General features: G+C 49.3%; 1 protein-coding gene and 1 long non-coding RNA gene across 3 annotated transcripts; one reads left to right on the forward strand and one right to left on the reverse strand.

The window, feature by feature from the left end:
* Positions 1 to 9,265: 9,265 nt before the first annotated feature.
* On the reverse strand, positions 9,266 to 10,761 carry LOC144130363 (uncharacterized). 2 transcript variants are annotated; one of them, XM_077664290.1, is made up of 3 exons: positions 10,412 to 10,761; positions 10,170 to 10,340; positions 9,266 to 10,086 (listed from the first exon to the last, which is right to left on the reverse strand). In XM_077664290.1, exons 2-3 carry the CDS (start codon positions 10,206 to 10,208, stop codon positions 9,697 to 9,699), a joined length of 429 nt encoding a protein of 142 aa, XP_077520416.1. In that variant the 5' UTR covers positions 10,209 to 10,340; positions 10,412 to 10,761; the 3' UTR covers positions 9,266 to 9,696. The 2 variants fall into 2 exon arrangements, with proteins under 2 accessions (XP_077520416.1, XP_077520415.1); XM_077664289.1 differs by having other exon boundaries at positions 10,170 to 10,761.
* Positions 10,762 to 10,836: 75 nt separating this feature from the next.
* On the forward strand, positions 10,837 to 11,670 carry LOC144130364 (uncharacterized). Its single transcript, XR_013314079.1, has 2 exons — positions 10,837 to 11,061; positions 11,604 to 11,670. It is a non-coding gene; the product is annotated as an uncharacterized LOC144130364 (long non-coding RNA).
* Positions 11,671 to 14,367: the final 2,697 nt, after the last annotated feature.

The raw sequence follows: 14,367 nt of genomic DNA on the forward strand, positions 1-14,367 counted from the left end.
CACAGAGCGGTAGATGACGCGGATGTCTAACTCACAATGGCGGAGAGTCCATCCGGCGAAGCGACCGGACGGGTCTTTGAGAAACAGCTGGCACAGAGCTTAGCGCCCAAACGATAGCTAAACATTTCGCAACGGACTAGTTGCATTCAGGTTTGGTAAACACTCTGAGCCATTGGACCAGCACCGCCTACCATCCTCGAACTAACGGGCTGACCGAGCGTTTGAATGTACTCTCGGACACATGGTCACGATGTACGTCACATTAGATCAGACTGACAGGGGCACTGTCCCCTTTCGTGAGACACGCGTATCCGCCTTATTCCTTATAATAACTTGGGATGGCGTGCGTGACGTCTGCCAATACAGTGCCATAGCTTTGTTGCTTTTTGCTTTCATATTTCGTGAACTTTCTTTAAATGCCAGAAAAAAGGACCGCGTAGGAGATACATTGCCGCAAAAACTGCATCGGTTGTTTCTTAATCCCTATTACAACGTAACGAAAGGCACGTGGCCCTAAAGTGAATGTTAAAAATTTTGCATAGTTACTCGTAGCTGATTAACTAATTATGCGGAATTAAAAAAATACTTCAGAAGCACCAAAAGACGGGAACTATACGTTATTGGTTTCACCAATCGAGCTCCGGTCCGCCGCCTTTTTGAAATCCTTGGTTCAAGTTACGTTCGTTAAAAACAATGCATAATGAGAAAAACTGGGTGAAAAATGCCGCTGTCGTTTAGCGACCGCATCACTCCAAAATTTCGGGGAAAAGGTGCGGCCCTCGCAAGAGCGTATGCGGTAATTACTGTGCTGGTTGCAGTAATTCACACAAGGTAAAACTACTGCTAATGATTACTGTCGGAACGTTCAATTAAAATTTGTTTGTGAACGGGCGGGCTGAGCCCGGCAATGCAATGCAAGCACCCAAAATTTGTCTGCAAGCCGCCGAAGCGTTAAGAGCGGTTCACATGCAAGCGAATTGGCGAACAGAGCGAACAGCGGCGCTCAGCGGTTCGCGAGCTTTCGTTTCACATGCATCGCCGCTGCGCGTTTCCCACCGCTGCGAAAACCAATGTTGCGGGCAAAAGATATGCGCCTGCAACCGGTTTTCGTGGCCTGCAAACACAAAAAAAGCGTAATATAAAAGCATTATTTTGTCATTTCTTTTCATAGTTTATTTAAATAAATATCATTATTGCGTTTTAGGCATTAAACAGCGCTTTATACAATTTATTTCCTAAACAAAAGTTCGTACGTGCGGCGTACAAACTCGCGTGGCAACGCCGGGCCAGTCTAGCCACCCTTGCCGGGCGGTCATTGGTTGAGATACAAGCGTTTCGGTGCAGGTGGGCTGGAAACGCTGATTGGTCAAACAAAATGTGACGTCACGCCTAAAACGTCACGTGACGTCATGGTCACGTGACTTTTAATGACGTCGTGTCCGGTTGGGAAGAGACATATTTTCCCTAGGTTTTTCTCGGAATTCCCCACGTTTTTGACAGCGCGCGCGGGTTCAAAAAGCGCACCTGATGCGCCGCGCTTTCACACACTGCATGCGCGTTTCTATATTTTTATTATATATGATATCCTTGAACTGCTGGTGTATTATTTTAGTGCGCTCGAACGGCGCGCTTCGTTGTGCATTTATTATAATCGCCACTGCCTGGCGGACCCGATACAGCTTTTGCAGACCTGAGAGGTTAAACACGTACTATCCATGCAGAGCCACGCAAATGCGCCTACAGGTGACCACGCCCGTCTATCAGCGCTCCGTCGAGTGCCTGCATTTACAATCGAGTGCTGTAGGACTATGAACCTGACCTAGAGCATACATATTATAATTTTTCCTTGTATTCTACATTCTCTACATGCAGGAGACTACACTCATAGCTTTCGTTAGTGCAGAAATTTCGTACAACCGTGTCAAAATTTGGCGGTCCGGTTTTTTTCTGCACGACGTTTTGGAGGAGAAAAGCATTGGGTCTTTGAAGGACGACAGTCTATATAAACTCTTATTCACTGTGTCGTCGTACCTATCGTAATTAATGACGACATATAAAGGCTTTTGATACAACTCTCGTGATTTAAAACAAAACTGTTCGTTAGCACTAACCCGCGAAAAAATATTGCGCGCAATCATTCGCCACAGCCCGTTGCTGCGTAATTTTTGTTTTGTGCGGATTTTCTTTTATAATATGACAGCTGCACGCGATAGCTTATATATATAGTTGCGCAGCCGACCACTGCAGGTACCAGTAAACACGTACCCCGTTTAGAATGAATTTAAAAACGCGGTCGGGAGTTGGAATTATTTGTCCGGGACGCTGCGGTCAAAGTTCGCAGTTTTGAAAATTGAAACACGGAAATTTTTGCTCATAGCTAGTCACTCTTGCATAAGTAAATATCTTATTCCTACCCATCATCCCCTTGTCAAAACACATATATTAATGAGAAAAACGACCCATTTGATGCAATTAAGTTCACAGTCCTACAGGGTGGGTTCCACAACAAAGAGAGCAACGGGAGTCGTACTTTATTTACAAATTTGTAACAATTCCTCACGGCATTAATGAAAGTCCGGGTTTATTGACCTCCATCGCCCCTTTCAGAGCCAGTGCTGACCTTAGGAGTGCCGGCGCGTCAAACCTCGGTCGTTTGCCGCCAGCGGCATCTTTTTCAAGCTTCGCTGCCCGTCCGCTTACACAAAGCTCATAATTCATCCCCCACCCCTGTCTTCCCAGTTCGACGTACCACCTTGTCGAGCGGGGTGCAATTGAAGAACCAAGAACCCTTGATTAAATGCTCCTGCCATTCACCTTTACCCCCCCCCACAGGACACTTTCGCGAACTCGTATGTTTTGCCGCCTTTTTTCTTTTTCCTTTGTGTGTGTGTTTCATGCACAGTGCACGTGTGTGTAGTTAAGCTAACTGCGCCGCTGATTCCGCCTTCACTATTCGTACCGAAGACGCTCCTGGAACGTCTCCTGCCCTGTCTGAATTTATTGTTTATTTGTTTGCTCGTTTTGGCCGGCGGCACGGGCAGTACATGCATCTATGATTCTTATCTGCTCCGGGACTCCGCCAAAGTCTGTTATTGTTGCTTTGAGGGCCCGGATGCCCTCCCTCCCCTCGTTATTCCTTTTTTCCCCCGGGCTGGCCTCCCGCGCAAGCTCGCTGGGCGGCAGGGGACAAAGCGTTTTTCTTTTTCTCTTTATTTCTTTCTCCTTTTTCTAGTATTTTTCTTTTGTGCCCATCAAGGGTTCTTGGTTCTTCAATTGCACCCCGCTCGGCAAGGTGGTGCGTCGAACTGGCAAGACAGGGGTGGGGGGTGAATTCAGAGCTTTGTGTAAGCGGGCAGCGAAGCTTGAAAAAGATGCCGCTGGCGACAAACGACCGAGGTTTGTCGCGCCGGAATTCCTAAGGTCAGCATTGGCTCTGCAAGGGGCGATGGAGGTCAATACACCCGGACTTTCATTAATGCCGTGAGGAATTGTTATTAAATTTGTAAATAAAGTACGACTCGCGTTGCTCGAGATCTCTTTGTTGTGGAACCCACCCTGTAGGACTGTTAACTTAATTGCATCAAATGGGTCGTTTTTCTCATTAATATATGTGTTTTAACAAGGGGAGGTAGGGATAAAATGTGCGCGCGGTGGTTATTAAAGCGAATTCGTATAAAGTTAACGGTCTGCCCAATGTACTGCGTACTGCACACACTGCATCCTAGGAGGTATATTACGTTGCAGAAATCCCAATCAGAGTTGTCATTAATTTTCCATTTGAATCCTGAAGCTGTGCTTATTTCACAGCTTGATGTTTGTAATGTGTTTGCAGACCTGGAACCTACTTTTTCCACAAGGTGGACACCCCAAAACCGTCTCTTTATGTGACTGAGTGTATTAGAATGTTTCGAATGTTTTTCGGTCGTCTGTAGACTGCATGAGGGAGAGCAGTGAAAATTTTGGCGAGGCGCTAGCTCGCTTTGTTTGAGAATGTTGAAATGTTTTTTTGAAGATTTTGTTTACGTACGTTAGGCGGCTGGTTACTGGTGAAGGGGAGTACGAGATTTGCCTGATGGTCTGTTTGCTCGCTGTATCGACGTCACTCCAGTATTTGCTCTCGGTTGGGTTTAGATGTCCTTTGAATGGCATCGTCGGCAATGGCGACGGGTATCGCTGCTTAATGAGGACTTCTTGCATGCGTTTGGAATTTTTTACGAAGTCTTCATCTTGGGAACATATTCCTTTAGATCGATGTGCCTGAGAGTATGGGATGCTTGTTTTAGAGTGACGAGGATGGCAGCTTTGGAAGTGTACGTATTGTTGACGGTCCGTCGGTTTACTGGTGGTGAGTGAGCTTTCGTTTACCAAAATCTCAACATCTAGGAAGTTAATTGTGGTGTGGGCGCACGTGTAAGTGAAAGATATGTTGGGGTGGACGAGGTGTGTCAGTCCAAATTAAAAAGATGTCATCCAAGTAGCGTTTGTATAGGGTGGGCTTAATGGGACAATCTTTCAAAAATTTACTTATTACTATGCATGAAGATGTTGACGTAGGTGTGGACCATCCTTGTACCCGTGGCTGTGCCGTTAATTTGTGAATAGTGTTGATTGATGAATTCGAAGTTGTTATATTCGAGTACGATTTTCGACAGTATTTATAAAACACGTGGAGCAGGGGAGCATCAAATCACTGATCGAAGCGTATGAACGAAACAGAAAGGAGGAATCCCCTGCTGCACGTGCATTAGATATGTTGTTCACAGCAACATCTTGCATGAAGCTGCAGGGAAGAGAAAACTCGATGAGACGTAGCCAGTTGTACTTGAGCCGTCTACATCGAAGGATTCACCACCGATCCTCTCACCAGGTTTCGTGAAGCTTGCGCTTTATCGTGCCGGTTTACCACTGTCCTTCTTGCTAGTGAAGCGATTATTTTTTTAATGTTCTCTTTTTGCCCCATTTGCCATCTGCCATTTTTGATCGTGCCATCTTCTGGGCAAGTACTACGTTTGAGGTTCGAAAAAGATGCATAAGCGATCACGACCTATGCAAACAATAACAAAGACGAAACACGCTACAAGAGCACCACTAGCTGCATATCTGCATATCGCGCGCACACGTGCGACTGATTTTCGCTGACGATCGGCCGCTCCCGCTGTATTCAATTAGCTGTGTCGCCAGATCGTCTGTCGCGAGGCGCTTTCGCTGTGCCCGCATGACCGCTTGTCTTGACCTTCCAGGGGAATTGCGCGTTGCTCGCGCGCGGCTTAGCCCGAAGCCGGTAAACCGGCTGGCCACCGCCACATCTGGACCTGGTTTGACTCAAATTGGTCTCAGCCGTGTCTTGTTCGGTTCGGGCGCGAACAATACGCGAGATTCAAAGCGCTCGGCCGTTTCTGTCTCTATGGGGGGGGGGCACTTGACCCCAAGGGCGCTCCTTTTCAACACCACCCCGCCGTCGCCCGCCTCCGATTGAACAGGCGGGGGGTTCAAAGGGGAGCTGCCGCGGAGAAGCCGGGCAGCTCGTCCTAATGACAGCGCAGAACATGCGTCACTGACAGCCCCCTTCCTTTCGCCGTCTTGTCCATCGTGCGTCGCGCCGAGCCCGACAAAGAAAAGGCCGTCACCCCCCCCCCCCCCCTTCCCCTTCTGAATCGGGGGGCGGGGGGCGGAAATTCCGCAAATAGTTTCCCAGAGGCATCCTTTTTTTTTTCATGGGGTCAAGAGAAGCAAGCTTACACTGCAAAATTAAACCTTGTCTTTCTCTTCCAAATGCAATTAACTAGGAGTCCTGTCCAACCATTCCAGCTTGTTATGGGGGCACCCCCAACCATTTTTTATTTCCGTGTAACTCGCAGCCCTTCTTCACCTTGGTCATTGTAGCCGCTATTGTTTCTCAAGTACCATGCAACATCTTGTTATTAGCAGTTGCTAATTCAAGCCTTCTGCAGGGTTTGAAGGACCTTTTTAATTGGAAATGAGAACATGTGCACAGGGTGGAAAGCGCGTGATCTGCCAGGAAACACTAAAGCGGCCCCGAGAAGGGATCTTTATTAAGGATGACAGCCATCTTGGGCCTCTCCACTTGGCAACGACGACACAGCGTGTGCGGTCCCTATGGTTAGGCCCCAGCTGTGGAAGCCATCCTCGGACACGACCATGACCTTCGACATCTGATGTTTTTATTTAAAAACACAGGGACCAAAGTCGTGCTGTATGCAGTGCGATCGCCATGTGGTTCCATAATCATCCACCTAGCCCGGCTCTTTGGACGGATTCAGGAAACGACTGAAAAGAACAAAAGTAACGAGCAAACAAAGGTGCGCTGCATAAAAGTTAGAACGCAAAGAAACGAAGGCGCGCTGCGCTGGGATAATGCTGTAGCGAGGTCTAATATGTAAATTTTCATGGCTGGCGTGGATTTCCACAAAGCGCAAGTAGTCGCTACGGAGACAAACAAAGGCGCACTGGAGCTGGGTATGTATCATGTTTAACTGCGCAAAGAAACGAAGACAGAGAACAAGAAGGCACGACACGAGCGCAGACTATCAACAGATTTTTTCTTCAAGGAAAAAAGGCCTATATATGCATCTTCATCCCGCGAAAAACATGCTAAAAACCCGAAAGCGCAAACCCTATCACACACCATCTTGGCACATGTAACGTGATGCCACTGATCACAACCTGAAAGCAATCTCCGCATCGTCAGAGACAAGATACAAAACAAACAAACAGCGAACTCACAGGCACACTCCTGCCAAGCTAGCGCTCCACACCGCCTGCTTGCGCTAAAGAAACTGCGCAAAAAAGGTATCTCCCCATCAATGAGGCCTACAGATGGTGATGCTACACAGTCATCTGATTCCTTGATCTGGTACGCTTCCACCAACTCCCTGCAAACCTGATCCCTGTGTTTAAACAAGACGCTGGTCTTGTTCAATCGTGGGAAGCAATCTTTGCACTCTTTGCAGTGCAGGGCGAGATTAGAGGAAGGTGCGCCCTTCAACGACCTGCGATGTTCTGCTAACATCTCGTTAATACATCGACCCGTCTGGCCGATGTACTTCTTCCCACACGAGAGGGGGACTTCGTATACGACTCCCGTCTTACACTCTGTGAGCCTGGTTTTCTGTCTGTGCGCTATCGAGCACTCAGCTCCAGCACGATTGCTCTCAGGCTCGAGCTTCTTTCGCACAGCACTACAAATCCTTGAAAGCTTAATCTTTGCCATGAAAATCATGTCCGCCCCGTATCTCGCCCCAACTTTTTTGAGCCGGTGTGAAATTACATTCCCTGAACGTTCAGGACAATCATATCCGAGCGCAACACTTGGCAGCATGTTGTGTCGGGATTTCTACAGCGACATTTGAGCTCACTCAAGCTTTCGGATCCTTTCTTGGTGAACAATTCCGCAAGTGTGGTTAAGTACCTGTCTGGGTTGGATAAGAAAAAGTACTCTACCTTCAGCATCGATGTGGAGGACTTATTTTATTCGCTACCCCATGCTCAGCTCATGCAGAGAGTGAAAGACTGCATTGTAAAAGACAATGACGAGTTGGTGTTCGTGGCGGGGTGCGGGGGTTTCCATAGAAAGTTTCCTGGAGCTGCTATCATTTTACCTAGAGTCAACCGTTGTTGGGCGGGGCGAAAAGGTGTACGTCCAAAAATCGGGTGTGTGCATCGGCTCCCGTGTGGCACCCGTTTTGAGCGATATTTACTTGAGCAGGATGGATCAAGAACTGGCACAAAATCTTGCTGACCTCGCGCTAAAAGTGTTCCGTTACGTCGATGATTTTTTAATCATTCTTAAGTCGAACTCTCCCAGGGCAGTTCCGGACGTCGTCAAAATCTTCAAAGATACAGATAGTGGCCTGCGATTCACCTTCGAACTACCCAGCTCAGCTACCCTACAGTTTTTAGACCGACCGCAGCGGTGGCCAAGTGGTTGAGCATCCGCCTCGCATGCGGGAGGTGCGGGGTTCGATCCCCAGTGCCGCCGGGTACCCACCGGGGATACAATGGGTACAAGCTTTTCCCTGGTCTGGTGCTCGGCTTATTTAGGGTGAAATGCTTGGGAAATGAGTCTTTGACCCCACCTTGAGAAAAAGAAAATACCTTGTGTCAAGGCGTATTTGGCCATAGATGCCCTTGCGCCATAAAAAAAAGTTTTTATACCTCCGGATCCATTATCTAGAGAGCAGGGTCTGTTGGGAATATCACCATAGGACAAAAAAAAAAACCTCTCTTGAACGTCAGTTAGGGGCATTCCACACTCGTCAAGGCGGGTATAGCGACTTCATGCTTAAAAGAGCTCTTGGGAAATCCTGTACACACAGAGCGGAGGCTAGCTTCCTGGGGCAGGTAGAGAGGCTGAAAGAAGCCGGGTATCCTGATCTGAGTTGGCTCAGATCTCCGAAAGGATCCTGTTCAAAGGAGGGAGGCCCATGCTAGTAAAAAAGAGGACGGTGGACGTAGACAAGTGGTGTGGGCATTCCATACATCCATTGAATTTCACACCGGCTCAAAAAAATTGGGGCGAGATACGGGGAGGACGTGATTTTCACGGCAATGAATAAGCTTGCAAGGAATGTTATCGGCGGTCGCACGTGCATGACAATCCTTTCGACATGCGTGACGATGCCCACCGAAGGCATTTCAGGCTGTCGAAGGGACTTGTACGCTGGCTAAGCGAAGAGCGCGGAACATGCGTCACTGACAGCCCCCTTCCTTTCGCCGTCTTGTCCATCGTGCGTCGCGCCGAGCCCGACAAAGAGGAGGCCGTCACCCCCCCCCCCCCCACCCACCCTTCCCTCCTGAATGGGGGGGGGGGGGGCGGAGATTCCGCAAATAGTTTCCCAGAGGCATCCTGTTTTTTTTTTTTCATGGGGTCAAGGAAGGTGGCCCAAGCAGTGTGAGGCAACGTTCTCTGTTCATTCTAGAGAAGCAAGCTTACACTGCAAAATTAAACCTTGTCTTTCTCTTCCAAATGCAATTAACTAGGAGTCCTGTCCAAATCCATTTCAGGTTGTTATGTGGGCACCCCCAACCTTTTTTATTTCCGTGTAACTCCAGCACTTCTTCACCTTTGTCATTGTAGCCGCTATTGTTCAAGTACCATGCAACATCTTGTTATTAAAGGACCTTTTTAATTGGAAATGAGAGCATGTGCACAGGGTGGAAAGCGCGTGATCTGCCAGGAAACACTAAAGCGGCCCCGAGAAGGGATCTTTATTAAGGATGCCAGCCATCTTCGGCCTCTCCACTTGGCAACGACGACAAAGCGTGTGCGGTCCCTATGGTTAGGCCCCAGCTGTGGAAGCCATCCTCGGACACGACCATGACCTTCGACATCTGATGTTTTTATTTAAAAACACAGGGACCAAAGTCGTGCTGTATGCAGTGCAATCGCCATGTGGTTCCATAATCATCCATTTAGCCCGGCTCTTTGGACGGATTCAGGAAACGACTGAAAAGAACAAAAGTAACGAGCAAACAAAGGTGCGCTGCATAAAAGTTAGAACGTAAAGAGACGAAGGCACGCTGCGCTAATGCTGTAGCGAGGTCTAACATGTAAAATTTCGCGGCTGGCGTCGATTTCTACAAAGCGCGAGTAGTGCCCACGGAAATAAACAAAGGCGCACTGGAGATGGGTAAGTCTGTATACAAGCACGAGTTTTTGTCTCTACCAGCGATTTACTAGCTCACACCGCGCGATTTTGATGTCTGGCGTCGATTTCGACAGAGAGGGAATACGGGCACGAAACGGGACGCTCGCGATCTGCCAGGAAACAATGAGGTGGCCCTAAAGAGGGCCGTTTGCAGGAGCACTTCAACCGCGACCTGCAGCGGCGTGGCGGCGCGGTGAGCAGTAGGCCCACAGTGGTCCGTCTTGTGCCCTTTGGCTCCGCACCGACGACACCGGTGCACGACGTACACCTCTCCTGGTCTTGCCCTTGAAGCCGACGCTATCCCTGGTCCGTAGATCTTGACGAGGGCCGCGACGATAATCTTTGACATCTGGTCGATGCCCCGGTCTGCGGCAAACAAGGACAGCATCGGCTCGCCAGAAGCATCCAGGAAACGATGCTGCAAAAAAAGTTACGTTACAAGCGCCGCAATTTGGCGAGTTCTGCACGAGAAAACTTGCGAAAACGTTGTTCAACCCTTACCTCGTGATTGAGAACGTGCACGCCAGACAAGCGCTTCATCGTGGCTGTCAGACGGCGGTTCAGATGGCGACGCCGGCGGTCCTCAAACCGCACCTTATGTGGGTCGTCGTAATGGAGTTGCAAAATTTTGAACACCAGCACGACGTGCTCCTGCAGCAGGAAAACGAGGTCCTGGAATGCGCAAGGCATGTAGGTAAGCGGTACAGCACTTCATGAAGCGAAATTTGAGATAAAATGCGTACCTTTATGTCGCTGGCGATTTCTCGCGGGTCAGCGCCTTTTGGGGGTCGTCGCAATGTCGTGGAAGCAAGAACTGTACAGAAATTTCAGCTGGCTGCGCCGACGAGCGCACCACGCAAAAAAAAAAAAAGCCATACCTGGACAGCTTCCGAAACGCGCGCGCCGCCGCCTACGCTCACGAAGAGAATGCCCGCAGACCACGCACGCCCGGCGGCCGGCCAGCCGGCCCTAGCGATTCCCTAGGCACTCTAGGGACAGGCCGAGAGAGGCGCGGCGAACCCACGTCCGGTTGAGAACGAGGGAGAAGCAGAAAAACGTCACGGAGAAGCGCATCCCATCGACCAATCAGCGTTTCCAGCCCACCTGCACCGAAACGCTTCTGTTGAGATGCGGTGCTGCCGCGTCGCCGCCGCGAAAATGGCTGCGTTCCAATAGTCCCAAGTAGACGGCTACTTAGACGTCTAGCCGGACAGCCGCCATCTTGGGACGCGTTCCATTTCTCGGCGAAGCAGTCTCATGAGACTGCTTCGCCGAAGTCCACATCGATGCAGGCTAACTTGCTGTCTAAAGATGGCGGAGCTGATGTACGCGGATGAGCGAGTCGTACTCTTGCGGGCGTCGGAGTGTACACGGAGTATAGGAAAGGAAAAATGTGAGTCATTTCATTATGTTATTTGGCACGCAAACTAGTGGCTAATTAATCTTCGTGGACGTGCGATTCCTAGCAGTGAATCACGCAGGAGAAAATCGTGCAGTTGAGAGCTTTGCTGCAGCAGCGGACGCTGTAGGTCTGTTTACGTGATCCGGCATCTGACGATGCCGGATCTTAATTAGCACTGATTTTAGAGAATACTCGTCGCTGTCGTTGGTTTCCTCGACGGGCGTTAAGACGGCTGGCGTGACGGTTAACAAATGTGTTCTTCTGTTGCTGTATTAGTTGCATCAACTCTTTCGCCTGCATTCTTTATCTCTACACTCTCAGAATAAATACACCGGCATGTTGCGAATTGATTTTAGTATTTGCAGGATTAAAGATCGCTGCTGTATTTAGGTCTCTCGCTGTCTCCGAGTGCCACGTACGGCAGACAGCAGGTTTAATGTCACGTATGTGTTTTCCTGTTGCAGTGTATATTAGCCGTATCGCATTTCGCGCAAATTGATTACAGTCTTTCGTATTCTTTCTTATGTTTACAGGACCGTCTGGACGAGCACGTTCGAGGAGCATGTACAGCTTAGCATCAATAATAAAAGAATAATCTCATATCTCTTTAGCGTCGTCTTCGGGGAGCGGTCCCGTCTGCTACAAGTAGACTGACCGATAGGCACATCCACCAGTCCGGTTTACGCGCAAAGTCATTGCAGAAGAAATGTGTAAACTTGTTGAAAACACGTTTTTAATTATCGTTATTTCTCAGTTTCTGAAAAATAGTAGTACAATTGTTCATAAGCTTTAGTTACATTATTATGCCGCGAGGCGGCGTGAGCAGTAGACAAGTTCCAATACATGGACATGTAGACTGCTTCCTAGACGTCACACTAGACGTCACACTAGACGTCTTGTTAGACGTCTAGAGTATTGGAACGCAGCCAATTTCCAACTTGCCCGAACCTCGCCGCTCCAGCCGCTGGGGCTTCCTCCGCCGCTTGAGAGAGGGTGTAAGCGCCGCGGCGGCGGAGTTCGCGAGCGGTTCGCTTGCATGTGAAACGGGCTTTACAGATGCTAGCCGTACTGTGATTTTTAATGCGTGAGCATCAGAACCCCAATTTCGGGAAAAAAAAATCTGTCCATCCGAAGCTTCGGTTGGCAGGTGGCCATGTGGAGAGAGTAAGATCCCCCTCCACTTTCAGGCATAGGTCGGCACACTTACGAGTGCACTCATATATCCACTCACTCACATGCTCACACGCCGTGAGAGTGAGTAAGTGGTTGTGAGCGGATGTGCACTGGTCGTTTAGTGTCACCACTTGGCGCACTTTTGCGTGCGCTCCCAGACACCTTTAGAGCGTGTGGGGTAGCGGTCTCGGTCACAAAGGAGATGCCCTCGACTCAACGTGGCAAGCTCAGCCGGAGACCAGCTACCAAGTGACAAGGGGGTTGGTCGTTTGGTGCCCAGCTTTCGCCGGACGCAAGCCAGAGAATGGGTCGGAGTCAAAGGTTCGCAAACAAAACAAATTTTATACAGCTAAGAGGCGATACAAAGGATTTCGCTATCACTCGTACGAGCAGATACGAAGTAATTTACAAATACGATGCAACTCGTGCAAACTAACAATAGAGAGAGACACAATTCAACAAAATCTTTGTACCTGAATTGCACTAGCGCAGAGAGACAATCAAACAAAACACAATTTGTTCACCGGGCACTGCGACAGCCCAACGACCTGAGGAGCTCGACGGGGCCGTCCCGCAGGCTGGCGCACGTTGCCTTGCTGCTCCAGGCTGGGCGAGTGGTGTTCTCCCGGGAGTCGAGCGGGCGCGCTTCTCGGAAGCTTAATCGGCGGCTCGGGCTAACAGACAGTGGTTGCAGCCCCGCATTTATAGGCGCAGCCCGCGTCTGTTCTTCGCGCCAATGCAGGCGCGCACATACACGCGGCTTCAACTGCACAAACCCCTCGTGCCGGGCGCGCGACCCCATTGGTCGAGCGCGGAAATCACCGTCCAGAAAAATCTAGGTCATTCTCGGCACGCTGAGTTATCGGCGCAGGAGCGAAAGGGAGAGGTTATCACTTTAGCGCGGACAAGGTTACCCCCTTTCCATCGACAACGAGCAGAAACTTCTCCGACATCCTAGAGAAATCGACGCCGCGCGCGGCCATGCCTCCTTCGGCGCCGCGCCGGCGAGCTGAGTGGCAGCAGTACGCGCAAAGCTACGCACTCTCCGGGGGTCCTTCCCCGCCGTTTTTTTTTTTTGCTTTATTTTACAGCGCGATTGGTTACGCGCTGCGCCCTTTCTTTCTAATATGCGCCGAATTTTGGGACAGTGAGCGACGAGCCACTCCTCATGGTGCCAACCTATGCTTTCAGGGGCGAGAGGTATGTACATACGTTGTGTCACGCCACCCGCTCGCCACTTTAATTTCGTCGCCTGTCACAAAACTTAAGCAGTGCACAAAATCGCACTCGATATTGGCGAATTAATTCAGCTCTCGGCAGTCATCCCGTAATACGTCACACACCACGGTGGCGCATTCACAATATACTGGTTGATGTTTTTACTAAGTTGAACCTTTTCAACGTGTCCGCTGTTTTCTGTTTCACGCAGTTCATGGGAGTATCCTCTCATCCACACTCTTTTTCAGGACGGATGGAAACAATCTGAAGAAACACCTACCTCGCCCGACGGAAAGGTCTATAGGCCACTGGCTCTTCAAGGTGAACTTCCAGACGGGATTTTACGTACGACGAGCTGTTTTCTTCGATTCCTTTTACTACTTGAAACAGTGCTTACTGTGCTATCATATAGATGCCTTTAATCTGCTTCGACTGCAGTTCTGTCGCTGCCTAATTTCTGTGCTTCGCTAAACGCGCTGCAAGAAATGCCACGGACATGTTGCGTAACAAGCACAGGCTGTCAAGGCAGAAAAAAATTATTTGACGAAAAGTTAATTCATTGCTTGATCCAACGCGTTCGTATAAGTTATGCTGAGAACGAACTCAACTTGCACATCGTTATCTGTAGCAGTGTTTACATGAATGCGATCGAAGTCGACTGCAATCCACTTTTTGAGGGATTTTTGAGGAGCAGGAAGAGCAAAGAATTCACGCTATAATAAGGCAGGCATACAAAACAGCATTACACCTGCCACAACGCACATCAACCGAAAAACTATTAGCTCTAGGGATACATAATACCTTTGCCGAGCTAAAGGAGGCAATAATGAGCAACCAAATCCAAAGACAAACAAACCAAAGCAGGAAGGGTACTCTTAAGGAGATACTGCAGCGAAGAACTAGTAA

This window comes from Amblyomma americanum, chromosome 4 (assembly GCF_052857255.1).
Source record: "Amblyomma americanum isolate KBUSLIRL-KWMA chromosome 4, ASM5285725v1, whole genome shotgun sequence".
Lineage (NCBI taxonomy): Eukaryota > Metazoa > Arthropoda > Arachnida > Ixodida > Ixodidae > Amblyomma > Amblyomma americanum.